Raw genomic sequence first — 27,125 nt, forward strand, 5'->3', positions numbered from 1 at the left:
ATGTGACAAAATAGTTATGAAAAAAACCCTCCAAGGGATATTAATAGTTATGCAAGGCACTGTAAAACAAACTTTTAGAAGCACTAATAAAGTGTCTAATTATCCTGTCTGGGCTTTTAGTCATCCAGAGACTTTGTGACTGTCCAGCGTCTCCCTGCTAATCAAGAACTTGGACGAGGTTTTAATAGCTGCTATCCCTCCGTGCTTCGAGTAACTCTAAAGAAGGAAGAAAGGGCCCAGCTTCTTATTGGCAACCAGAATCATGCAGCGCAAACATGTGGCCAAATGTGTTGGCAAGACCCTCATAAATTGAATTAGTGTTTGCTCCTTCTCCCCCCCCCCCCCCCCCCCCCCCCCTCCAGCACCAAAAATGGACAAAAACTGTGTCTGTGCTTTAATGTAATCAGCTGTCTGGACGGTATGAGATCCTGACATCACACACTAGTAAAACATTTGCATCGAACGGGTTCCGACATGGGAATGTGTTACGCATTGAATTGCTTTTATTGTGGGATTTGCGTAGCCGAGGTTGTGTTCGCTGTAAACCCAAACCGATGGGGCTTCTTGTCGTTTATGCTCCACACATGCTCTTGGAACAGGAAGAGGAATGTTTTAAAGTTTGTCTTGGGGTAATTGATTGTTTTTGGTTTGTTAAAGTAACAAAAGATTACTGATTCACGTGTACGTAAAACACTCCTTCACTGGACAGAATAGGAATTTTATAAAGTACTCTGTGTTTCTGAGTACTATATATATATATATGTATATTTATATGTATATATGTATATATATATATTGCTTTTTTTAGTTATAAAATGTAGTAACACAAATGTTTTCTAGCAACCTGGCACCACTTTGAGTCCTCTCAGGCAACAGCCCTCGTCTGATGAACTTTTATGTTTTGTCAACTTCAAAGTTCTACCTTCACAACTTTACTGACACTTAAAATGTTTGAATGTAATACCTGAAGTTATGATTAATAAAATGGCTGCCAGATAACAAAAATAATAATAATCAGTGAAAGAATGACTTTTCAAGACATATCAGCTTGTAAGGAAATCTTATCCATGGTGTTAGCTTCTACTTTGTTAGCACTGCTGCGTTTAAGCTGCTCCTCTTCTGAAACTGCTAGCTGTCCCGCAAGGTAAATGTTGGCACACACATCAACGAGAACAAGAAGAGATTCTACTTCAGCAAATTTCTTTCTTTTCCCTCTGTGAAGGTTTTATGACTACCAACATATTTGTTAGCATTACCACAAACAAAGGCGTACTATGTTCTTCGATGGTGCTATTCGGTGAAGTTAAAGAGGTTTCACATGATGACTGTTGGCATAATATTGTTTCTATGTATGCTTCTTCAGAAAGTTTTTAAAGTTTCAGGAGTCCACAGCAATGTCCATTAAACACAGACAGCAGTCATTGTTAGAACAACTTCTATCCTGGCGGCTATTGTTTGCTGATATTGAAGCTACTTCTTCGGCTCCGACTGAAGATATAAAAGCTGGTGTTTTTTTTTTGTGCTTTTTTTTATCTTTGAAGCGATGGCCCTTTATAGTTTTTAAACTGCTATTTTTCTAAATTGCTTTAGCGGTTAGTTGTGTTCCAGTGTTAATGGCCTGTACGTAATTAGAAACAACAAGTAGAGAATTGGTTTCAGCTGTTTATTATTTATTTCTCTCCTTTTCTAAAGCAGTGCTGCTACGGCTACCATGAGTTTTGTTAGCACCTGTGCCTTTGAAGAATGGTCTTTGCTGCTAGCCTGCTACTGTTAAGTTATGCTAGCCTTTAGCCATGAAAACCAATGGAGAGGGAGAGACTACTAGGTGAACAGAGGCTCTAAGAAAATATAAGCTAGCACTCCTGCTTTGAATGTAAGTAAGACGTTCCGTCAAAATATTCTATGATTTTTCTGTCACATTAATATAAGAAAATCTAACATACATGTTTTTTTTTTTTTTTAATGCAATATACCAACACAAAGTAGTGGCTGGTTGTGAACTGGAAAGAAAAGGCTGCATGTTGAAAATTCTCAACGTAAAAAATCTTAAAAGTGTGGCATGCATTTGTATTCATCCCTCTTTACTTTGATATCCCCCAGTAGCGTCTAGAACAGTGGTTCTTAACCTTTTTTGAGGTACCGAACCCCACTGTTCCTAATACAGTTTCATATGCGCACTCAATGAACCTTTCTGTAGTGATAAATAAAATATGATTTTTTTTCCCCCACATTCAAGACATAGGTACACTTTAAGAAGATCACTAAGTCTTCTTAAAAGGTAGAGTTTCTGAGAACAGTTCTTCAAAATATAGTCAGTGTTTTCAGCAAAGTTAAGCTGACTGTCCAGGAACAACCAAAGGTATTTAAAATCTGCCACAGTTTCAACATGTTGGCCATCGAGAGAAACTGGAATCACTTTAAGGTTTTGTTTAGATCATTTAATTAGCTCTACATTCTTAAGAGAATGAAAAATTAAGAATAAATAATAAAGACTTTGCGGTATTCTGATTTAGTAATGTAATTATATTAGTTGTGTTACCACCGCCACGCCACTAGAGGCAGTAGCAACCCCGAAAATATGGGACTAAGGAGCAGATTTAGAAGTTCACCGAAAGCTACAGAATTTGGTAGAAACTGTGAGCTTTGCTGAAGTAAATAAAGACACAAGTTCAAATCCATTCTGTGAGTGGAGCTCCTTTAATCAGGGCTCCTCCGCAGCACTGATTGGCTAAGCAATGTAACGTGATCCTCTGCAGCAAGTGATGGCAAAGCGGGGCGTCATCACGACTTTACACAAGTGTGCCTTTACCTCCGCGGCAGAAGCTCCGCCGAACACCTGAGACCGACTCACCGAACCCCTGGGGTTCGATCGAACCCAGGTTAAGAACCACTGGTCTAGAATCATTAGCTGTGTCTACACTGATGATGTAATCACACAATTTGACATTTTGAAAATAAATTTGCTTAATAGAAGCACAGTAATTAAAAACAAAAGACTTTTAATAAAAAGTTTTCCTGCTAGGAGGAGGTGGTTTTTTGGTTGTATCAAAATTGATTTGATTAGCAAAACTGTATTAGGAACACTTTTTAGCATCACACGAGCTGTATGATCCACAACCAGATGTTGCCACTGGCAGAAAAGATGAAGAAGACAACAGGAAGTAGTTAGAGGATAGTGGCACAGAACTTTTTAATGATGTATTGTGTGATCAAACCTGTTCATGTTTAATTTTAATCACGTTTCTTAGTGAAAACGTCACCATTGCTAAATTGTGTTTTTTTCCACATTAGCGGAATATTGACAACATTTTGCTCTCATTTGTAATGGAAACGTAGCTATTGACTGGACTCAGAAATCACCTGATTGGTAACTAGAGTCCTGTAACTGTGTGCTGTTTTTAAGTAGAGCTGTTCTGAATTGGCCAGACCGCTATGGATTACTTGTGGTCTACACAAACATGACCAATATGGAAAAGTACCATTAAAAATAAAACAGTGGTGAAAGAAAATCATAACAAGTGAGACCAAAATACAACTTTTTTCATTCATTTATTTTTTTTACTTTAGTGCAAAACATTGTGTGGAGGAAAACTAACACTGTGCATCACCCTAAGCACACTATTCCCAAACAGAAAGTGGCTCCATCATGCTGTGGGGATGCATTTCTTATTCACTGACAGGGAAGCTGGTCAGAATGAATGAGATTCTGATCAGGAGGTGATTACACTGTAATCCTGGAAAAAGCTAATTTCTTCCACATTATAGTACTTTACTACTTTGTTAGTCTATCAATTAAAATCCCAGTAAAACACACTGAAACTTGTTGCTATTATGTGAAAAAATGATGCACCGAGGTCACAAACGTGATTAAAAAGTAGTAAATTCCCTAGAAATGTAGTTAGCTCTTCGTTTCTTTAAACATGAGAATCAAAGGCACTTTGTGCACTGACTGGTATTTTAAAACAAAGTACTCCACTCCCATTTTCCTACAATCTATAGTTTGTTGGATTGCAGAGAAAACATCTCCTCTGTGGCGACTCTAAGCCAATTAGTGGATATATGCCAGATGAGTATTTTCCATTTAGGTATATTTTGAAAGTTCTCTCAGATTGCCTAGCAACTGTACGAATACAGTGTTTTCTGAGACAAGGAATCATTTGTATAAGGTGGGTATTTGAACAGAACGGGAAGCAGTTTTCCAGGATTGACATATTATGCCAGATTTCTGCAGATAATCTTCATTCCATAACTCCAGATATCGGCGTTTTATCTTTGCACAATGCATTTTTCTGAATACAAATGAACTCAAAATTAGCCTGTTTGTGTGATACCGCCTCTGAGACTAATCTGGTTTTTATTTACTGTATGCATTTATCATGATTTTTATTTATTTATCCCCCCACCTCCCCGTCGTTTTTGACCTGTTTCTTACTGTGATTCTCTTCACCCAACCAGCACGGCGTCATAACAACAGAGGAAGACCAGTATTTAATAGAGCCTTTAAAGAACACGTCCTCCGCCGCCTCCAGTGAGTGGAACCTGGACGGAGCTCAGCAACATGTTATTTATAAAACGTCTGCCATCCCCTCGCCGCAAGAGCAAAGCCAGGAGTTCAGCTGTGGCATTTCAGGTTGGTGAACCTCCATCTGGGTTGGATTCTGTGTGGGTGTAGCTGACGTAAAGGAAGAGCTAAACATAGCAGGTCAGAGGAAATGCTGGTTTGGTACCAGGCCCGGGTTCTGGTAGGCATAACTGGACCTCTTGTGTGCCAAAACGAGCTCCTGTGGCAAACACCTTTCAACCTGCAGGAGTAAGCGTCACTTTGACTCTCACAAAAGCCCCTTCAGGGGGGAGGCAGTGCCGCTCAGAAGTGTTCAGCTCTTTCACGTTTTGTCGCATAGCGACCACAAACTTTGGTGTATCTTGTTGGGATGTTCTGTGACAGACCAACATGAAACAGAGTGCAGTTGTGAAGAGATAGACCGCAGTTTTCAAACCGTGTTACAAATAAAAATCGTAGGAGTTCATCCCCCTGAGCTAAAACTGTCTTTGTAGTTTCAGATGGAAATATTTTGGAGTATTTCTTTGTCAGCTTTGCTATTCTAAATACTGATGTTTTATCCTTTGTTCTCTCCAAAATACTCAATCAGGTTGGATGGAGAGGGTTGGTGTTCATCAACGGCTTTATCAATTGAACTCGCCTGTGGACTTTAAATGGATCAAATTAATACCTGTAATCTATTTAATCATAGCTCCAGTTCTATGTTTTGGGTCGTTGTCATGCAGGAATGTGAACCTTCGCCTCAGGCTCACGTCTTTTAGGCCTAAAATGTTGTATAGAGCTCCATTAATCCCTCTGTCAGCTCGAAAAAGCGTCCACACTGAATGATGTTGCCACCACCACGTTTCAAGACGACGATGCTGTGATGTGCAGCGTTAGATTTTCCCCTCATGGATCTATTTGGAACAATCTGTTTGGGGTGTCACCACCTTCTTCCACATGTTTGCTGTTTGCTGTATTCAAATTGGACTTTGTGTGGCTTTCCTTCCACAGTGCCTTTCATACAGGCTAAATATGTGGAGTCCCCAGAGGATTTTCCCAGCTTTGAATTTCTGCAGTTCCTCCATAGCATTTTTGTTGCAATCCAGCTTCTCGTTTACACGTCACCAGTGATCGGAGTGCTTTTTGACACCGTGTCTCACAGGGAAACTTTTCAGTAACACCTCCCGCAAAAGTGTGAAGTACTCCGTGTGAAGTACGGCGTAAGGTACAGCCGTATGACGTAGGGTGTGCGCTGTATCAATAAGGGACAAGGCCTTATTGTTTTCAATATGAGGTGGAAGATAAGGGTCCAAAGCATATGCACGTTTTCACGACGTTCTAAAAACACAGCAACATCTAGTGTCCTGGCATGACAACTACACTACAATCAAGGTGTCATGGTGATCTCGTCCTCCCCATCAACATCCGAAAATAACGGCGGTTTCCAGACAGTGGTCTCATGTAAACATAGCCTTAGGTTACGTTACGTTCTGGTTATAAATACATGGCAGTTTTCAGATTTTTAAGTGTAAAATCGTTGTAAAGCCTCATATAGTTTCCTTTCACTTTACAATGATGTAAATACCTTGTGTAGATTTTATTCGCATAGAATCTGAATACATCAAAGATTGTAACAGAAAAAAACATGAAGAAGTTCAAGGAGTATGAAAACATTTACAAGTTGCTTCCAGTAGTAATAGCATCTGACAATTTAGAAGCAATAACCATTTATAATAGGATCATTGTTTTTAAAGGGTGGAAAAAAAATACATGTCTATGCAGATGTACTGCAAATTGGAAAAAAAGACCCAGGTGGATACTTTGGTATTTAGGCCAAGAGCTTTATAAGAAGCAGGAAAGACTTGTCATTGGCTGGAAGCTAGCGTGCGCTAACACGTACCATGTTAAGGCTCCTCCCGCAGCATATGGGTCATAAAACAAACACTGCAAAGGTTCAAAGGGGAACATTCCCGACCTGCCTCTATCAACCAGTCCTCTCTGATAACAATGTGTTGTCATTCCGATTGCCCTGTTGCCGCGTCGTAACTCTCTCTCTCTCTTTGCCTCCCTGTCATTCACAGACCTCACTAGAAGCAACGCACCTTGCCAGTTTAGCACGCCCTCCCCTACCCACCTGTCCCCCGTCCCTCAAAACGCCAGCCAGCAGCCGGCTGGCGCTCACAGGCACCGGAGGTCCGTCAGCTCCGAGCGCTTCGTGGAGACGCTTGTGGTCGCCGACAAGATGATGGTTGGCTACCACGGACGTAAAGACATAGAGCACTACATCCTGTCTGTGATGAATATTGTAAGTTTGGTCCTACTCTTAGCTCTAACGTGTTGCAGATGTCCGCGGTTAGCGGCGGATTTATGGACTCGCGGGGCTAAGACATCTGACTTTGTGTCTTTCCTTCTTTTCTGGAGGTCAGGTTGCCAAACTGTACCGTGATTCCAGCCTGGGAAATGTTGTGAACATTATTGTGACCCGTCTAATTGTTCTCACGGAGGACCAGGTACGTCCGAGTCTCTTTTCCCTAAGCCTGAATTGTTCACCTTTTCAAGTGCGAGCTCTCTTGTCTGCAGTGGATGTAAAGACGGAAGCTCTTGGCATCAGTGAACTGCCGTATTTTTATTTGACTGCCGTAGCTAAAGGACAGACTACTCACCATATGGACAGTGCTTTACATGAAAGCCGCGCTCCAGCATCGCTCCTCAGGGAGCTTTGATTAAAGGTTTTAGATGCACAGAACATACAGTACGGTTGATGGGAGAAACATCTGCTTTTTCAAAGATACCTTCAGTTGGATCCACATATTTAGATACGCTGAATAAAACGACATAAACGTTTTTTTTCCCGCCATCTGAAGTTAAATCAGACCAAACTTTTCTTGTTTTAGCTTAGCTAGAATTACCAAAATTATTTCCATTTGCCAAATGCCTGAAAAAATTTTTTATTTTAGAAATATTTTTGTAACTTTCCTTGAATTCAAATATTTTTACATTTGACCAGTTTAATCAGGAATAACCATCATTTAAACTTCATGACTTGTGTCAAACATTTTGGCAATTCTAACTAAATTAAGCCAAAAACATTTGGTCTGATTTAAGTTTAGATGGCAAGAAGAAAACACTATAGTTTATATACTCTGCCCACATGAAAACAAAATATTATATTTACATATATTTATATTAATAAAAAACCTATGATGCTTAATTCAAAATAAGATATAAAATCGACAAACCCAAAGCTTTTAAACATCCCATCCATCCATCAATCCATCCATCCATCCATCCATCCATCCATCCATCCATCCATCCATCCATCCATCCATCCATCCATCCATCCATCCATCCATCCATCCATCCATCCATCCATCCATTTTCTTGCACCCTTGTCCCTTGGTGGGATCGGGAGGGTTGCTTGTGCCCATCTCCAGCTAACGTTCCGGGCGAGAGGTGGGGTCACCCTGGACAGGTCGCCAGTCTGTCACAGGGCAACACAGAGACACACAGGACAAACAACCATGTACACACATGTAGGGGCAATTTAGACAGACCAATTAACCTGACAGTCATGTTTTATGGACTGTGGGAGGAAACCGGACTACCCGGAGAAAACCCACGCATGCACAGGGAGAACATTCAAACTCCATGTAGAAAGACCAGGGCCGGGAATCGAACCCAGAACCTTCTTGCTGCAAGGCAACAGCTCTACCAACTGCGCCACTGTGCACCCCCCAGCTTTTAAACAGAATCTAATAATTACATCCAACATGTAACAAATGGGCCACAGCAGAGAACAGGATGGTGTTGTGTTGATCTGAGCAGGTTTGTACTGTTTCATCACTTGGCTGCATTCAGCTGTTTCATGCTGCACTGTGTTGCACGTGTGTCTCTCCCAGCCAAACCTGGAAATTAATCATCATGCTGACAAGTCTCTGGACAGTTTCTGTAAGTGGCAAAGGTCCATCCTATCTCATCACAGCAGCGGGAACAGCATTCCCGAGAACGGAATGGCTCATCACGACAACGCCGTCCTAATCACCCGGTAAGAGTTGGCCAGCAGCTGCCGCTACTGCTACAGGCATAGCTTACTGATAGCACAGCCATCCAGCATTCGATTCAGTGTAATTGTCTCATTTTAGAGCAAATAGCTTGCAGGTTATTCAGCAGTCACCAGCTATGCACTACCGGTTCGGTCCGGTTCACATCCGTACAGTATGTATACCTGCCTGTGAGTGAGTAAAGAACTCGGTCCTGGGAATAAATTGTGCTTTTACAGACATACTGTACATGTCACCCTGCAATTTATGTCAAGGCTGTTAGCATAAAGCAGCAAGAATTCTGACGTTAGCTGGAAAAAGGCTTCAATGTGTCCAGAAGTGTTTTGGCCAGGTTACATAGCAACTGGAAACTGTATTCTTCTTCTGGTTTGCTCTGGAGAGGAAGGCTTTGATTGACAGGAGTTTTTGGTTTCTGTACAGAAAACAGCTTTTCCATCATTAGTGAACAGATTCATGTTGTCTGTCACTTGATGTTCTCCAGGCTCTTTTTGCTTTTTATCAGGTCTAGCTAAACTTGGTGAGCATAAGAGGCTATGTTCACTAGACAGAAGGCAGTAACTCGTGTTGCAGAATTAAATGTTTAAACATGTCAACTTCTGGGGGGTAGGAGGCCAAATTAGGCATAGAGAAGAGTCAGATTTATTTTAATTTGTGCTGTCATCATTATAAATGTGCACAAAACGAAAAAAGCACAATTTCGCGATTGCAGTGTTTCTGTTAAATAAGAAACGCAGTCAAAATCACAAGTGAATAAGTTTGTTTATGCGATATCTTTAAAAACATGTCGCATCATGATCCTTCATCTACATCTTGTTGTCTTTGCAGAAGTAGAAACATTCGGTTATTGATCACGTTACTTGTGATGTGAAAAAAGTGTTTCCATTGCAGTTTTGCAAAAATAAACCAATTTTATTACGGGCTGCTCCAAATCCACCTCATCCTAGTGCCAAAATTTTTTTTAAAATCAAAAATTAGAGTTTTTTTATTTAAATGGCCGTGTTTCCGTTAAGAAAATTTCTTTTGAAAATGTCAAATTATATACGCAATTATATGGCCAACGGAAAGGCAACTAATGTTAACGCGCTAACACATGGAATTAATCTAAAAAGTTTAATGTGTTACTATTACATAAACCAGATTAATCCCTTTGCCTATCTTGAACTAAAAGCCTCTGTCCTCTGAAGGGTTTCCTAGTTCAAAGTAGCTCATGCGTTACACGGTCTTGTACTGCGTTCAACAAAGCAGAGTCAAAACTGGAAGTGCAAAGATGAACAAGGAGAGTCAGACTGGTGTGCTCAGTGGCAAATGTTGCTTTAAGAAACACCACGTCTAGAGCGTGCGCCCCGCATGCAGAGGCTGTAGGCTGTGACTCTTGAGTTCAAGTCCCGGCTTTGATTTCTTTGCTGCATACTTTCCTCCCCTTTTTTCCTCTTTCTGTCACATTAATGTCGAATAAAGTCCACTAGTGCAACAAAATGTAAAAAAAACCCAACTGTGACGGACGTTTGAATAAAATCAAGGTAGTATGTAGCCTACTTATTGCAAAAGTGAATTATCCTTCCATTGAAGCACAACCAGTTTATAATAAACATTTCTAAATTACGTTGGAAACAAAATGACTACTTTTAAACCTTGCTCAAAGTGAAAACTTGAGATGTTTGGTATGAGACAGTAACACTTTGTAAAACATTTTTTGAAAACGTGGCATTTTGACTTTTCAAGCGTACAAAATTAAGCGTAGTGAAACACAGAGAAGGACAAAAGAGAAGTTCTACAACAGCTAAAATCTGATGCTACTCCATTGTTATTTAGATTTTGTGAAGAAGGAAGTTGTGCTCAGTGTCTTCTTTGGAGGTTTTCATGTCATTTCCTTGAGTGGTTCTTGGTGCAGCGCCACCTCAGGTGTGGAGGGGAACAGTTTGGTTTGGTTCATTTGACACTGTGAAATATTGAAAAGGGAAATATGACCCGTCAGGCTCAGAAAACGGCAAAGATTGTGGGAATCAATCAAAACAAATAAATGTTGTGAAGGTGACTGACTATAAAAGGAAAGAAGGTCGCAGAAAAGGAGAACAAGGCGGAAATTCAGTTAGTGGCGCTCTTGAATTTAATAGATTAAAAGCTTCAGCAATGATTGGATCCTTCATTTGAAATGTATGATCTGATGTTGGACCGTCTGAGTTTTCTTCCACTCTATTGGATTACGTCCGTGTGGCGTTATCGCCGACCGAAGCCTTTCTGTTTATTCTACTTTGCGTTGGAGCACTGTAGCTCTGTAGCTAAGGCTGCAGAAAGCTCCGGCAGTGGACGGAGGAGGGAACCAGGTGTTTTTCTAGAAGCAAACCTGTCATGACTTCACCATTGTTATACTAAAGGCTGAGATTATATCTGGCCAGACTGTGATTAAACAGAGAAAGAATGGAATGGCCAAGAGCCAGCGGAGGAAAAGCTGTGTAGATGTGAACAGAAAATTGTTAATTTAACGTTAATATTTGTGTTTCTGTCTTCTTTTTTTTTTTAGATATGACATCTGCACCTACAAGAACAAACCCTGTGGGACTTTAGGTGAGTTGTTTAACTTTACTCGTGATGACTAGTTGTGTTGGTTTTCTCATTTGGCCTTCAGCGTGTCCTCAGACCAACCTTATTTAGCAACTTTGTGTCTCCTTCAGAAGAACTCCAGATGGTTCCTGTGAGATGTAATGAGAAGGATGTTTTAATTTGTGTTAATGTAGCTCCTCTGTTGCCCCCATGCTTGTTGGCTGAGGCAGGGAGCCCAGAACCTGGACCAGTTGTGGTCAACTCCTCTTAGGTTCCTCCAGTTCATAAAACTCCTTCGTGTCTGTCCTTCAGCTCTAACCTCTGTTTGTTTAAGGTGTTTACAAAGAGAGGGTGGGGTTGTTGGGGAGGGGAGAGAGGAATGGTAGGGGTGTTGGAGTGAGGTAGAAAGAGGAGATGGACTGCAAGTCGAGGAGGTGGAGTTGAAAGGGAAATGGAAGGGGAAAGAGACAATTACAGGGAGTGTTAGGGAATGATGGGGTGATAACCAGGTTTTGCTGATATTACGGGGTGAGTAGGGTGGGAAAGGACATCAACCAGTGGCGAACTGCCCCTTCAACTCCACTTCAAACCACCTCCCTGTCCATCTCTCCCTGTCTTATCTGGGCGAAGGCCTCGCTGGCTCCACAGTATATCTCTGAGGTAATATCGTGACCTCAGGGGTGCTTTGACAGATTGACCGCATTCGTCACATTCCCCCCGGTCGCCTTAATTGCCCCGGCATCTGCTCGGCTTCCTCGCCGTCCCCCTCTCCACTCTGCTCCCCTCCCCTCTGCCCCGCTCTCCCTCTCTTCGTCGGGGATCATGCTCGGAGGTCAGATCAACAGACCTTTAGGGTCGCCGAATAATCACGGGGCTGGAAGATAATGCGCAGTACGCCCTGGTGTTAAGAAAACAGCCTTCAGTGCGGTGTGTGTGTTTGCACTCAACACACTCTCATCCCCTCCCCGTCCTCTCAAGCCCAACACACACAAACATTCTCAGGCTAATCGTAGAGTAGTCACCCTCCTTCCTTTCCCCTCCCTCACCTCCTTCTTTCTTCACCTTCAGGCTCCCTCTTTCCCCCCCGCGGTAATGGTTTCAGTAGCCTCCTGATTTGCGAGTCTATTCTTGTTTTAGCCTCTTAGTGAAGACGATACTAAAGCCAAGCCACCTTAAGTAGGGAGTTCTGTTAATGTGGAACAGTGTTTACCGCCAGTCCAGGAGGTGGAAAGGCAAGCAGAGTTGTCCTTGTTGTGAATATGGTGACAGATCAGGCTAACTTTGGCATGAAGCGCATCTTCCGTTTGTCCTTCAAATGACGACAGCTGATCTTGATGTATTTCATTTGGATTTGATGTGATAGGACAACAGAAAGTAGCATATTATTGAAGTAGGGGAAAGTGATACATAGCTTTGGAGGGTATGTCTACCAGTTTTGGACACAAAAAGATCCCTTTTGTCCATTCGTTCTTGCAAAATGGGGAAAGCCACTGCTTCCCCACGTCGAAAGGATTCAGTTGAGGTTCTGGTCAGGAGCTACCAGTTCGTCTCCCCATAGAGGTTTTTCTGGCGCGTTTCTGGGGAATACCCAGCACTCGATTACCATGACGTTTAGGGTTGTAGGGTTTCCCCAAGAGTGTTACAACCTGGGTTATGCCACCAGGCTTTTCCTGCTGCCCTACCCCACCGGGAACTTAAATAGGGTTTTTTAGATGGAGATGACACTGACAGTAAATACGGATTAAGCTAGTTGACACATTGAACTGGTCATGTGATGGGTCGCCCACCAATGGTGGCGTCCTTGCCTCTGCCCATTGGTCTCACACGCCATTATTTTCAAATTACAATGCCTGCTCGTGCATCTCAGATTTTTTGTAACTTTTAACGTTTTTTAACACAAAAACATCGTGGGTCGCTCGTGGATCACCCTGGCGCCCCAATACCTTGTCTTAGCAAGTTGTCTGGGGGAAACCCTGAATGGTTGGAGAAAGTTCAGAAGGTATGAATACTTTTCAAGGCTCGGTAAGTGAAAATGCACGAGAGCCAGGAACAACAAGTACGCCTGGATGTTACTGGCCCTCGTTCAGTTAAATCATTTCTTCTTTTGTGTCCTGAATCGTAACAATATTGCTGCTAACTCATGAGCTTGTAAGTTTTCTTGCAACCAAGTAAGATTCAACTCGATTAGATTAGGCCAGATGGTCTCGAGCAGCACTACTTTGTAAAAAAAAAAAAAAAAAAACTACCTTTAAAAAAAAGCGTGTGAATGGTTTTAGCCAAAGTGAGCCATTACACAATAACTCAACACACACTCTAAAACAGACTCACACACCTGCTTCGTGCTGTTATATGATCCCCTCTCAGGTCGGTAGATGTAATCTGTGAAGAATTGCCAGCGGTCCCCTTATCTGACCTGTCAGGCTTTAGGGGAGAGAAAAAAAAAAAAAAGAACCTGCGACACCTGGATTGTGGAGCGGTTTTGGCTTTAGGCCCCCCGCCCCCCAACCTCTTTCCACTTCTCTATGAGGAAAACAGAGACTGTCTGACAGGTTTCTGCTGAGGCATGGCGCTAGCAATCCCTGCCTCTGTAGCCAGTACCCCATGCCGCAAACCTATAGGTATAAATCCATAACCCTGTCCAGACATTTCCTGAGTCTTTTTTTTTTTCCTAAGTCAGCCATGCGGGTGATTTCAAACTAAAATCTCCATCCTGAATTTCCATTTGCGCTTGTTGAGGAATCACCCGTTTTTATGACCATGTCTCCTAAGAATGCACTGCCTTGACCCTGTGTTTGTGTGTCTGTCTGGCGTGTGTGGATCTGCAGGCTTGGCCTCTGTGGCTGGAATGTGTGAGCCGGAAAGAAGCTGCAGCATCAATGAAGACATCGGCCTTGGCTCGGCTTTCACCATAGCACACGAGATCGGCCACAAGTGAGTTCTGAAGGCTTTTTACAACAAGATACTAACATAAAATATTAGGTTTGACGTTACTCCCCGATGCAACATGCTGACGAATCAGGTGAAACGAAACGGTCGAGTTTACAAGCGACTTGTTGGGATTTATGAGTTTCAATGTCAGGTATTTTTCGTGTTTCAATGTCATGATGGTCTTTATTGTCGTGATTGTAGTAGAAATTCAGCATGTTTGATCTTTGACTCAGAATCCTTTATTTTAAGGTCCAACCAAGGATTGGGTTTGCAAATGATCCTGTGGCTAGACAAGCTACGCACAAAACAACGGTTGCTCTGTTTTGAAAATGTACCATTGTTTGATGTGCTGTCCTTGATTAAATAAAATTTTATCAAATTGAATTGAGTCTCAATCAGATGCTAATTGTGTGGCTCTCTAGAAAATTGAATTTCTTAAAAATATGTAAAACATTTCTGTGATTGTGCTTTTTTTCCTAATAATTTTAGCTTGTCTTGCTAAATTTTTGCATTGCATCTCGTGGTACATGCGGTACATGCACACCAGCCGTGTTTAGTCCGCTTAAATCGAATTCAAGTTTATTTGATTAGAAAGTCAGGTTCGTTTGGTGAGGTGTGAATGTGCAGTCAAACTCTGATCTGGACCCAAAATAACAAACTGTGATCCACCTACAAACCTTGGTCTGGGTTTGGTTGGCACGGTTCAAATTCATATGTGAACGCCAAGCCGACTGGACACCGCTCCAAAAGTAGGAAGCAGACTGCAGCGCAGGACATTCTGGGTAAATGGAACCAAAACAAACATGCGTGTCTAGCACTAGCGGGAAAAATGGCTTGTAATCTTTTGCCAAAAGACAAAAGAGAAATCCTACAACCTCTGACGTAATTTCATTTGTGTTTAAGAAAGAAGATGCACTAAGTGTCTTCTTCAGAGGTTTTAGTGTGCTTTCTTCAAATGTTTCTTGATGTAGCGCCACCACAGGCGAGTGGGGGTACAGATTTTTTTGAAAGTGTTTGGATCATTTGACTCGGTGCAGTGTGAAAGAGAACCACAGCAGCTGAAAATGTAACAAATGTTGCAATTTTAGTCTAATTGAACCCAGCTTACCGCTTCACCAGGTGTGAATACAACCTTAAACAGACTTTCAAAGAAACATAGGATATTGTGCTGTTGTATGTTTTGTCTCTGTGAGCATTGCATTGACTTCTTTTGTGTTTTTACATAAACGTCCATCGAATTTCTTTGCTTCATTATTAACCCATTCAGGTCAGCTGATTGTTATACCTTTGTACTAGATTTTAAAGCTTGTTCTCTGAATAGTCTTTGGTAAGTTTCAGTTCCAGATGTTGTTGAAGTCCATTTTGGAGCAATAACTCAGTTATTTGACTTCATCCGTCTGTCAGATTGTTGTTCAGAAGGTTTGACTCATTCTTCTTTGCGACATTGCCCTCTGCTCTCGTGCTTTAACCCAATTTGTCAGCTCTTCACTTCACCCCTCTACTGATTAGCTGGTTCAGATAAAATATCTCTGAACATGCTGTTGTGCATTACAGCCAAACATCTCTGCTGACTGCAGCCTACACAGAAACTTTCTCAGTATTTCCATTAAATAAGAAAAACAATTAAAATCGCACGTGAATACGTTTGTACACGCGATGAGTCATTAAAGTCCAGAAATCCGGGACTGTCCCCTTAGATCAGTGGTCCCCAAACTATGGCCCGCGGGCCGGATCCGGCCCGCTCCACATTTGTTCCGGCCCCCTGAACAATACCAGAGCATTCAGATTTTTTTTCATATATTGTATTTTCCGGTTTATATGTGGATTTTTCTTCAACCACCAGGGGCTCTTTAGCAGGAAGTGTGTCCTGTAAACTGTGGGTGTTTTGTTTGCATGGCGCATTGCTGCCATCTGTTGGACTTTTAGGGTACTGCTTGACTTTTATGTTTCTTAATCAGTACGGTTGTTTGCTAGCGGTAGAGCAGATGAACACACGTGTTTGTTATGAACGCCGCATTCCAGGTTTCCCTCAATGAAATATATACTAGTCAGTCCCAGTGACCGTTTCACTAACGGTTTTTGCCCATGTGCTTACTGGGTAAAAATCAATCGAGGAACCCCCCCGCCTCCCTCCAACAATTTCCGGCAGCGCAGGTGATAAACATGTAACACTTTTTCTGTTACAAACTGACTCCGGCCCCCCACCAGAGAAGGGAAAAGTTATGTGGCCCTCACAGCAAAAAGTTTGGGGACCCCTGCCTTAGATGATTCTGTGACTGGATCTTGCCCGGGAACTCGTGAACAGCTGTCGTTCTTCATGTCACATTGAACAGCAGCAGGTTGGAGTTTGATGGATTGCTCTGAAATTTAGTACAGGCAATCAGGCTGTTTTTGGGCTCGCCCTGATTTCTCATGTTGCCCAATCATCAGGTGCAAATTTGAGCTTCTCCAGTACTTTGGTTTGCAGTCCATGCCGACGTCTCTCCAATTGCCAGAGTTAGGAGATATTAACATTCTGTAGTATTTATATTTGCCGATTCTGCAAACAGCCGTCCTCCACGAACCGAACGAGGCGGCTTTTAAAGGTAACTCGATATCTGGAAACACGTTCAAGACGGACTGAACATCTTTGTTCACTTCCTCCACGGCCGTAGACTAAATCTCCAAAACGGCGCAGAAAATCAACGTCATCGTTCACGACTTCTCACGACTTCTGAGAAAGCCCCAACTGAGCAGCTCAGGAAGGCAGTGGCCAGGTTACCAAAAACGCTACTCAACATGACTGGTGTGCTCACTTGCGGTAAACTCCACACAGGACCTGTGGATATTTGTGTTATGAGCTGGAGTCAGGTTTCCAGGCCATGTCAGTCAGGTGAAGCTGGCCTCGGGTCGTCCCTAAAAACCTTTGATCCTTTTCACAACTCCGACTCCTCGCTCCTAAACAAACGTCACCTCCTGCTGCTGCCGACGTATCTCCCAACTACATATCTCTGCTTCTTTCCACCTGAATATAAAGCAAAAAAACCCAAAATAATGACAATAATAATGATGATGTATTAGTCTACGTATCCATCCATGTCGGGGAGAGGTCAGCAAGATGGTGATTTTCTTTATTAAGTCTCGCGTCTGCCTCTGTTGCAGGGCGGTTGTAAAAATAGTCTCAGCTTCTGGAGGATGTATAAAAATAAAAAAATTAAAATAAAAAAAAAACATGCGCCTCTTAGTGTGGGCTTCACCCGGCCTGATTTATTTCCAGAGTTGGGTAAAATGTCATAAACGCCAGGCTTAGAAAAACAGCTTGAGACTGCGCGATGCGGTCGCGTTTGTTATATACATCAGACCTGATTTGTGCTCCTAAAAGTCTGATTTGACATCCTGCTCTGTCGTTCAATTTTCTTTCCAGACAGATAAGGCTTTTGGTTATTTGATGATGATGATTTTTTTTTTTCTCGACATAAATCCTTTCACGTCTGAACACAAGCTGTTTGGGGATTTTTCTGTTCTCGGATCCAAAGGATTCCTGCGTCCTCTCTGCAGCCGGCCGCCGCTCTCCCCGGCGACCTGCTCAGACCTGCAGGCGCTGATTGACAGGCAGGCATCCGAGCAGTGATTAGAACATTTTTTTTTTTTTTTTTGGTTACCGCTGAGCTGCCCAGACAAGGTTTGACCCCTGAACCCTGCCACCACATCTGTTTCAGAGCTCCACAGAGGTGGATGTGTCCTCCTCTTATCGGCAACCTGGAGCTCCTCTCTCTCTCTCTGTCTCTGTCTCTGTCTCTGTCTCTCTCCGTGTGTGTGTTTGCAGGAAAAGGCCTGTGGTCGCTCCTGGCTGCGCTCATTCACCTTCCTGTTTTGTGTGTTTCAGCTTCGGAATGAACCACGATGGCATCGGCAACTCCTGCGGCACCAAGGGCCACGAGATGGCCAAGCTGATGGCCGCCCACATAACGGCCAACACCAATCCGTTCTCCTGGTCCGCCTGCAGCAAAGACTACATCACCAGCTTTCTCGAGTAAGTGGATGATGGTCGCTCCCCCCGTGGGACTGTCTGAGTGGGCTGGCCCTTGCCTGCGTGTGTGTGTGTGCGTTCTGAGCCGAAGAGGAAAAAGGTGCTTGGATGTTTTTCCTGCTTGCTCCCAGATGTCTCGGTTTACAACCTGCTGCCTTCGGCTGCCCCTAGCGTTCCTCGGCGGGTCTCTCTCTTCCCACCCCACTCGCTCACAGACCAGACGTCCTCCTGGACACCCGTGACTTCAAGGCGCTTTTCAAGTTCCGCTGCAAGATCCACTCAAAGGGTTTTCCCCTTTAGAATGTGCACCCTCTGACCACTTTCCTTTCATTTTTATTTAATTCACTCTGTAAATATCAATAGCTTAGGACTGCAACTAACAGTTATTTTAGTCATCAATTATCAGGACGATTAATCGATTGATTGGATTTTGAAATTGGCACATTCTGCGGGTTTTTCATTTGCCCTCTTGAACTTTCCGTGAGATTGATTAATTGATTAACAGATTAATTGATTTCCTTCACTCATTTAGATATGCATAGCTGAGGGCTACAACTATTTATTTCAGTTATTGATTATTCGGACGATTAACTGATTAATCAGATTTTTAAAAATTGACACATTCTGCTGGTTTTTCATTTAACCACTTTAGCCCTTTTTTATTCAACATTAGAAATATAATTAAAGATGCAAATAAATAATAATGTTTAAATAAGAAAATAAACATTTTATTGCCTAAAGTGTAATAATAGTAGTTTTTGTGAAAGCTTGATCATTTGTAGCGTAGATGGAAGATAGGCACCAGCAACCCTCCCGACCCCACTAAGGGACAAGGGTGTAGAGAAAATGGATAGATGGATGGATCACAATAATGAAAATTAGAAAAAGGAACAATAATTAAAAAAAAAAAAATAAATATATATATATATATATATATATATATATTAGAGATGTGCCGATCAGGTTTTTTCCTACCGATACCGATCCCCCATGAGGGCCGATCACCGATACCGATCACATAATTATTATTTTTTTAGTCATAAGCTCTACCGGTTACATTATGTGGAAAAAGGAACCATGAATTCACCTTAATTTAGGCAAAAACTTTTTAATAACTTTTTCCAAGAAGAAAACTAAACAAAACAGGCATTGTGCAAATTGTACTGCTATCAATAATACTATCTTTAACAGACTGATAACATATGAAGGCTCTGAAGAGGCTAAATAATGCAAAGAGCCAAAATAAAACCTCTCAACATTGCCAAAAAAATTCAAGTATAAATTCAAAGGCAAATACAGGATCCATTACAATAAACAATCCAGAGTTACTGAATGAAAACTTCCTGATAGCATGGCGGCTAGCTGATTACTGCTAGTTCTGAGGGGCTGTTTCTGACTGAGCGAAGTAATTATGCAGAGCATGGAGGAGATCGATTATTTTTTTAGAGATTATCTGTCTCATGTTAGGACAGCAAAAGTTTTAATACGTACGTAAAATGTCTTTTTTTAGGTTAGACGCTGCAGCTTTAAGCAGAGGTTCAGTGTGAGAGTCACTACCAGGTGGAGCAGAAGCGGCTTTCCGTCTGTGAAATATTACTACCTGTAGTGCGTAGCAGCGGTTCAACAGCGAGAACAGAACCAGAGTCTTACATCGCAGCTCGAAGGCTTAAATAATTTTGCGGGTTATTTGTTTAGCTTTCCGACCGTCATGTTAATCCGGGTGAGTGTTTGTAGCTGTGTGCTGCTTTACCTGCTATCTGATCCTCCATATGTCTTTTTAACTGCAGTGAGCCTTGATGTAGCCAAACTCTGTCAAGTATCGCATTGTATTAATGCCATATTAGATTCGTTGTGTTGATGCATTTTGACGTGATTCACCCCATGTGCTTAAATTTTCCGCCGCAACACGCAAACTTCCCCATTCACTCAGTGCGTTATAGTTCCACATCGCTTAGGATTTGTTGCTGCACGTTTGCGCAGAGTGAAGGAAAGAGGAGACCAGCTGCACAGGCAGGCTGCGAAATGAGAAGCAGGTGATCGGTTTGTGTGATCGGCAACAAGAGACCGTGATCGGCGATCACCGATCATACACTTTTTCACGGAAATCGGCCGATTATGATCGGTGGCAGATCGATCGGCACACCTCTAGTGTGTATTTATATATGTGTGTATATTTAGTAAAACTTTACATCTGTCACCTTTTCACATGTAGAGTATTAGCTACTCAACTCTGAATAGTAATTCACATGATAGTGTATAAAAAATACACAACAAAATATCAGATTATTCAATGCCACATAGTTTTATTATTTTCAAATTTCTTTTAAATGCAGTTAAAGATTGTTCTATAAACTGACACCTTTCAGTCCAACGCATCTTTCCATCCTACGTTGTTCTGAATCAAATCTTTTTGGCAAATATCTAACTTTGGCTCATTTTCCCACAGTAACAACTTCCACACTGAAGACCATTGTTACTGGTACCGTGGGTCGCCTTTGCACAGCGCACGTCGTCAACGTAAAAGTATTTTTCTGAAAGCGGATAACGGCTCGAAACGATAGAAACTTTTGTCGTTGGGGAGAATAATCGTCTACTTGAACTCCACCATACCTGGAAATATATGAGCTTGTTTTTAGGCTGCTCTGGGTTTTTACTGCCGTTTCTTTTCAGCGTTTCACAAAAGAGTTGTGTGTGTAAACTCTAATTATCCTCGGTTTCGCTCTCTCAATCGGAGCGTTGGATGTCGCGCAGGCGTCTCTGCCAAGTAAACAACTCTGGCTGAGGTATTGGCCTAGATTCCCCATCTTGCTTGAACAAGAGTTTTTTTTGCTGTTTTGTAGGGATGTTTTATGAATATGCTCACTCACATTTTAGGAGTCATATATTCTCTAAATTTGCCTGCCAGTTTGTTTTAAATCTCCATGATCAGGAAGTCTATTGAACTCAGTTTTAGTGTTGTTTTTTTTTCCTGCATGGTTTTTGGTTGGATGAATCATCCCGCTGGTCCCGGCGCTGCCACCTCTGTAGTGACATGAATGAACCCCGCTGAGCTCATTGATTGTTGACTCTGCTGCTTATTAGAGGATATCTCTGCTTATTCTAATGAATTTGGCCGAGCACAGCAGACAGAAAGCCTTGGCGACTACGTCAGATAGTAGCGGTCATGTTGACGCCGTGATTATTTTCTCTCTCTCTCCACGGAGTCGGCCCAGAGCGCACAGAGAATCTGGGTTTCTCTCATTGATGATTGATTCCTTCGATGGACAAGATGCAGAGTTATTCTCTGGTCTGTTGGTTCTCCTTTCTTGAAAACAATTAAATAAAATTTGGACTGGTTGCGTGTTTTACTTTCTTCTTAGGGACAGAAGCAATAGAATGTATGTAAGCTTTTCCCAGTAAGCAATAAATCCATTATTTGTATCATAAAATAAAATGTGCGCAGTCATTTTCATTTGGTTGTTAAAAAGATGCTTGCATTTAATATTGTTGAATTTTGAGAATCATTTTGATACTACAAAGTAGACAGTTTCTTTTTCCAGTTTTCCCCGTCTAAGCTGAATGATTATTGTTTTTTTAAATGTAATTTTGGATACTGAACATTGTTAAATGTTCTTAAATTTTATGGTCGTTATTATGATTATTATTATATTCGTTTTAAGTGGTTTCAAAAGAACAATATTTTAGTTTATCACTATAAAATTATAGTGATAAACTTTGTCCCAAATTTTTTGCCGGACGACAAACTGCATCAGAAATGATCACGATAAACGATAATATTGTTATCTTGAGACTATTTAAGTATGGTAATGGCATAATAAAATAAAGTTCACCCTCTCAAAGATCATCCATCCATCCATTTTCTGCCTCTTATCCGGGATCGGGCTGCAGGGGCAGCAGCTTCAGAAGGGAGGCCCAGACTTCTCTCTCCCCAGCCACTTCTTCCAGCTCCTCCGGGGGAACCCCAAGGCGTTCCCAGGCCAGTTGAGAGACATAGTCCCTCCAGCCTGTCCTCTCAAAGATCAATGAACTTTAATTACTAACAAACACTTGCCAATGGAGCTGGAAAACATTTTGAATATCTAAAAAAACCCGAAACAAACAAAACAGGATATAAAACGGAAACTGAAGTCTCCGAGAATAAAATTCCCCTGGAAACCAACGCACCAGACTTTTTTTCTCCAGAATTTGGTAGAAAGAGGTAGAAACACGAGAAAAACAACCAGTCCTGCAAAGGGAAATGATCACCCTTTTGATTCTCCTTTCATTTTCAGACACTCAGAGCCTTAGAAACCGTTTCAAACATCGCCACTGCTTTCTCCCCGAGCTGCCCGCTGTTCTCCTCGGTCTCCATGACGCCGTTTGTTCATGTAACTCATACAGAGGTTTAAGTCCCACTCAGGTGTGAGCGCACAACTTTGAACCCACTCCACATCTTTCTCTCTCAGCCTGTGTTGCCATTTTATTGGCTCCTCCATGGATACGATCCAAGCAGAGACATACACAGTATCATATCAAAGAGCCGTGTAATCAGAGAGTGCCGGTCAGTTCCTTCCTGCTGCCTCCGGTGGAACGTTGCTGTTTGTGCGTCTCTTCCCTTTGATTATTAGGCGTCGGTGTGTAATATCGACATTAATGACATATTATTTTGGACCTCTGACAAGCGTCCCGCCGCGGTGGTTTGATAGTTAAAGCACATGAGTCAAGCGGCAGCAGGCGAGGTGTGCTGGGTCCCGGCTGCAGCGAAAGGCTCCTTCGTGTTGGAAACAGTCCTAATGTAGGTTTGTCTTTTCGACAGCTCAGGTCGGGGAACGTGTCTGGACAACGAGCCTCCAAAACAAGATTTCCTGTATCCGACCGTGGCCCCGGGGCAGGTGTACGACGCCGATGAGCAGTGTCGCTTCCAGTACGGAACCTCCTCGCGTCAATGCAAGTATGGGGTAAGAATGCAGCGTCTGACACGATGCAGTAATGCTTTGAGAATAATAATTTTAAAACATCTAAACATTTCCCTCCTCCTGACCCTCCAGAATATCACTTTTATGTTAAAACACCAATTATAGTTATGGTTATTTTTGTAGAGCAAAAAATGTTGCCATAACATCTCGGTGCTGATTCTACACAAGCATTTTATCCCTTATTCTTAGCTAAATTACCATTCATTAAGCTAAAATGAACAGTAAGGGGTTGGTGTAAAAATAAGTTTATTCTTCTACCCGCTCATTTGAGCGTGTAAATATACTTCACTGCTGCTCTTCTTTTGCTTGCTTTTGTTTTAAATGTAATTACTTTTTGTATATAACTTCCAGTTTTTTTTTATTACACTACATCCAAAAAGTCAAACTCAACTCAGCTTGACAATAAAACATTTAACAGATCCATGTTGGTTTTGTTTATGTTGTGGTAACGGCAGCAAAATTAAAACTGTTGGGAAACTGTCAGGCATTAGACAATCGATTACATTTTAGATTCCAGTAAACTATAGAAATGACACGTCAATGGCTGTAATATATGATCCTTGCTTGGTACAAGTCACGGGTGACTAACCCAGGAATGCTTGTTGACAACATATCCAATGCTATCGCTAGCCTAGCCATGCTAATGGCCAGCAGAGGAAGCAGGAGGTAATCAGAGGAAGTGGGTGACCAGACAAGGCATGCTAGCTGCTAGCCTGTGCACATGAGTAATCTCCTTCTTATTCAACTGGCGAATAAGAAGGTTGCTTAGTTACCGATACTAAGCAACAGGTAACTATTCAATCACATAGATGAATATGTGATTGGATGTAGCCTCCTGTGACAACAAAGTAGCTACCGCTGGCTAAGCAGTAGTTTAAATTTCAGAGCTTGTATGGCACGAAATTTAACAGGCTACATAACTTAAAACGTATAAAATAAACTATTTTATACACGCTAACAGTAAGATTTTTGCAATATGTTGGTGTAGACCCTCAGTAATCCAGGAAATAAAAAGTCTTGACAGTTTTAAATGAAGGCAGCTGGACTTCTTTTGAAGATCTTTCTCCTCTCATCCAGGATGACTTTTCCAGTTCTGTAACTTGAGTTGGAAGAAACCATCACACACAATGACCTCATGATACAAGGCTCCTGTCTAGTCTTATGATTGTGTCATTTACAAATTTTCATAAATAAGGTTTCAAATGAACCTAAAGATAAAGCCTGGAAAACAGTTCATTTAAGAAATGAAAACACGAGTTAAATACTGGTTAAGATCTTAAGATAATTAAATAACGACACTGAATGATCACACATGGAGTCAAATATCACAATTATGCAAAAATAGATTATTGCAAAAGATACAATAAAATAAGCTATGGTAAATAGTTATAAAGGACTTTATATTTATTTACATGAAGCATTAACTTCTTTGCACTTCAAAATATTTTTTTCTACATCAGTTCTAGCCATCGATACCAGGAAACATTTAGAAAAAACTAACAGATTGGTATCAGTACAGGAAATAAGGAAACTAAAGTTCCAGACACATCAGTAATATGAATGAGAAACAAAAGTGGTCCCAAATGGCTCCCTGCGGGACTCCACATCTTATTTAAGCAGGGATGGATGTTCATCCACCAATCCTAACAAACTGGGGTCAATTGTTAAACAGCCATTTGAAAATGTTCCTACAAATCCAGAAGGTTAGCAGATTTAACATTGAAAGTGTGGGAAATAAATGTGTCTAATAATTATTTTTTATTTGTTTTCAAGGCTGTAAAGTTACTAAATAATTAAACTCTCAGTCCACCTTCTGTATGACTTTGAAACGGGCAGTCAAAAACCAAGAGCAACTTCATGGCAAAATGTGAAGACTTTTCAACAAGTGGACCCAGATTGCTGGTCATTACATAAATATTTTGGCACAAACCAGGGAAAAAAAGTCAACTAATCTCCACTAAACAGGGATTTGCTAAGAACATGAGAGATTATCTGGGTTATTTCATTTTATTGAAAGAAATATCTGACAGCAGATTACGACAGACTCCAAAATGACGTCCCGTTATTTTCCTCTAAGCTCATAATTGTGGTTTTAGATCAGGATGACAGACACGCAGTTATGGAGACGATCCACAGCTAGACTGGAGGTTTTATTATGGAAATCAAATTATAATGGATCAAACACTGTGGATCAAACACCAACTATTAACTGTTTTTTTATTGTTCTTATACTATTATATTACCCGATACCTGGTAGTTTACATCTTGCCCATATATGCATAAATAAATGTGCAGAGTCATTTTATGGTTGCAGTATTTCACTGGTAAAAGATGTTGCCTAACACTTCATTCCTCTGGCTCAGTGTGTGAAATAATAGGGAAAAAAATGATTTGCAGGGTTAAAGATGGAGAAAAGGCAAAATTACATCCAGAAATCTGCACTACGTTCATTAATCTTCTGCGTAAAAAATGTACTGCCACGCGTGGATAAATAAAGCAGAGTTGCTTAAATGAAGAATGATAAAGTGAGGCCCGTCAGTATTTCATATTTTATTAGCAAAGAAAGAAAAAGGTAAATTTAGCTCTAAATAAGCAAAGAGATACTTTTTTTACAGTTTCTCTTTTTTTTTTTTTTGTTGGGAACTTTCTTCTACAAAGTTTTTTTTTCTTTTAGCCTATAAATTACAGAGGTGTGGGAATGAGCTGTTTGTGCGTTGTCACACATAACTCAGACGTGTAAGATTTAACGGAACGAAAACCCGCTTGGCTGTCTTCTTCGTTTTGTTTGGGATTCAAACAAACATGATCTCATGAAACTGTGTAATAAAAAACAGCAGCCTGACATCTGCCCAGTATCATCCTAGCACATTTTAATTATGTGTGCTTTACTTTTTGTTCCCTTTAAATTATTGTGCAAGTTGGAGGTCAGAGGAAGGAAAATAACACTGTGGCGTGTTTGCTTTATGTCGATGGACGGCAGAATATCGCTGTAGCCTGTCCCATTGTCACAATGAAATAAAAATAATTTGATGTATGTTTGTAAATAATAACAGCCCCGGCATATAAGACTAAATTTATGTGTTGATTTGAATCATTATTGCCTACAGTTTTTAAAGAGATGCCAAGGAAGTACTGGAGACGATCCTGCATCCTTGCTACTTTGATAAGATTTTAAAAATAATTAGAAATTAGCAGCCAAATATTTAAGATGGATATCTCAGGAGTTGATGTCTCAGCGGTTTCACCCCAAGGTCAGACCAAGTGATATTCGAGACTGACAATGCTAACGTTTAGCTGTGATGCATGTAATTCACCAGTTGGGCGTTATGACACTTACTGGAAGTCACCTGCACTGCCAGTAACCGTCCTCCACTGCGATGAGAGAAGTGCCAAAGAGAGGCAGCCTTTAATGTTAATTCAGCATTTGGGGGCGTGGCCATCACGGACTGGATTGAATGAATGGCTTCGTTCACTTCTTCTGCCGCCATCGCTAAAACTACAGGCAGACTACAATTCTAAATCAGCGAAGAAAGGCAATCATGACCTCTCCTTCTGTTGACTGATTGACCCGGTTGAAATTCTACCAGAGACAATCCAAATCAATGGGAGAAATTCCAGAACATCCTGTGAAAAGAGATTAAAGTTGAGCGGAATTGTGTCGGAAGGCAGTGGCCAGACTAGCCTGTACCTGTAGATTGAAATTTAAAGAACATGAAATATTTAATTTCTTTGAGGCTAGCTAGAACCGGCTTGATCGGCATGCCCAGTAGGGTGCATACATGAAAGGAAATAAAGGTTTGTTAAAATCTACCACAATGAAAAAGCAAACCTTTCTTGAGCTGAAGAATTAAGAGGCAGTACATTACTTTGTGTTTTTGGTATTTTGGTGGGGAATTGCCCAACGAAGTTTGGAAACACTGGTGCAGACCAACACGGCTGCAATATTTCACTGAGTATGGGCTTTAGAGGCTTTAACTAAACGCATCCATGTTGATGACTGAGCACCGGGGGATCGTCACGGACTTTAAATCTCAGCTTGAGACTGCGTCAAAGGTGGGAAAAGCATTACAGTCGTCAAGAGAGGATGT

At 41.4% G+C, this 27,125-nt stretch overlaps 1 protein-coding gene across 3 annotated transcripts in view; it reads left to right on the forward strand.

The window, feature by feature from the left end:
• The window catches only part of LOC103473274 (ADAM metallopeptidase with thrombospondin type 1 motif, 6), a 64,143-nt gene that overhangs the window by 7,934 nt on the left and 29,084 nt on the right, over positions 1-27,125 (forward strand). For all 3 annotated transcript variants that reach the window (XR_014090211.1, XR_014090212.1, XM_081613656.1), the window contains 8 exons: positions 4,456-4,630; positions 6,625-6,848; positions 6,970-7,053; positions 8,443-8,588; positions 11,126-11,169; positions 13,971-14,076; positions 17,939-18,085; positions 22,878-23,019. Coding sequence is in view for 1 of the 3 variants with exons in the window: in XM_081613656.1 (XP_081469782.1) it covers positions 4,456-4,630; positions 6,625-6,848; positions 6,970-7,053; positions 8,443-8,588; positions 11,126-11,169; positions 13,971-14,076; positions 17,939-18,085; positions 22,878-23,019 (1,068 nt within the window). In the remaining 2 variants the exon portion in view is untranslated. The remainder of the gene's footprint in view (positions 1-4,455; positions 4,631-6,624; positions 6,849-6,969; positions 7,054-8,442; positions 8,589-11,125; positions 11,170-13,970; positions 14,077-17,938; positions 18,086-22,877; positions 23,020-27,125) is intronic.

This window comes from Poecilia reticulata, chromosome 12 (assembly GCF_904066995.2).
Source record: "Poecilia reticulata chromosome 12, P_reticulata-male-v2, whole genome shotgun sequence".
Taxonomy (NCBI): Eukaryota; Metazoa; Chordata; class Actinopteri; order Cyprinodontiformes; family Poeciliidae; genus Poecilia; species Poecilia reticulata.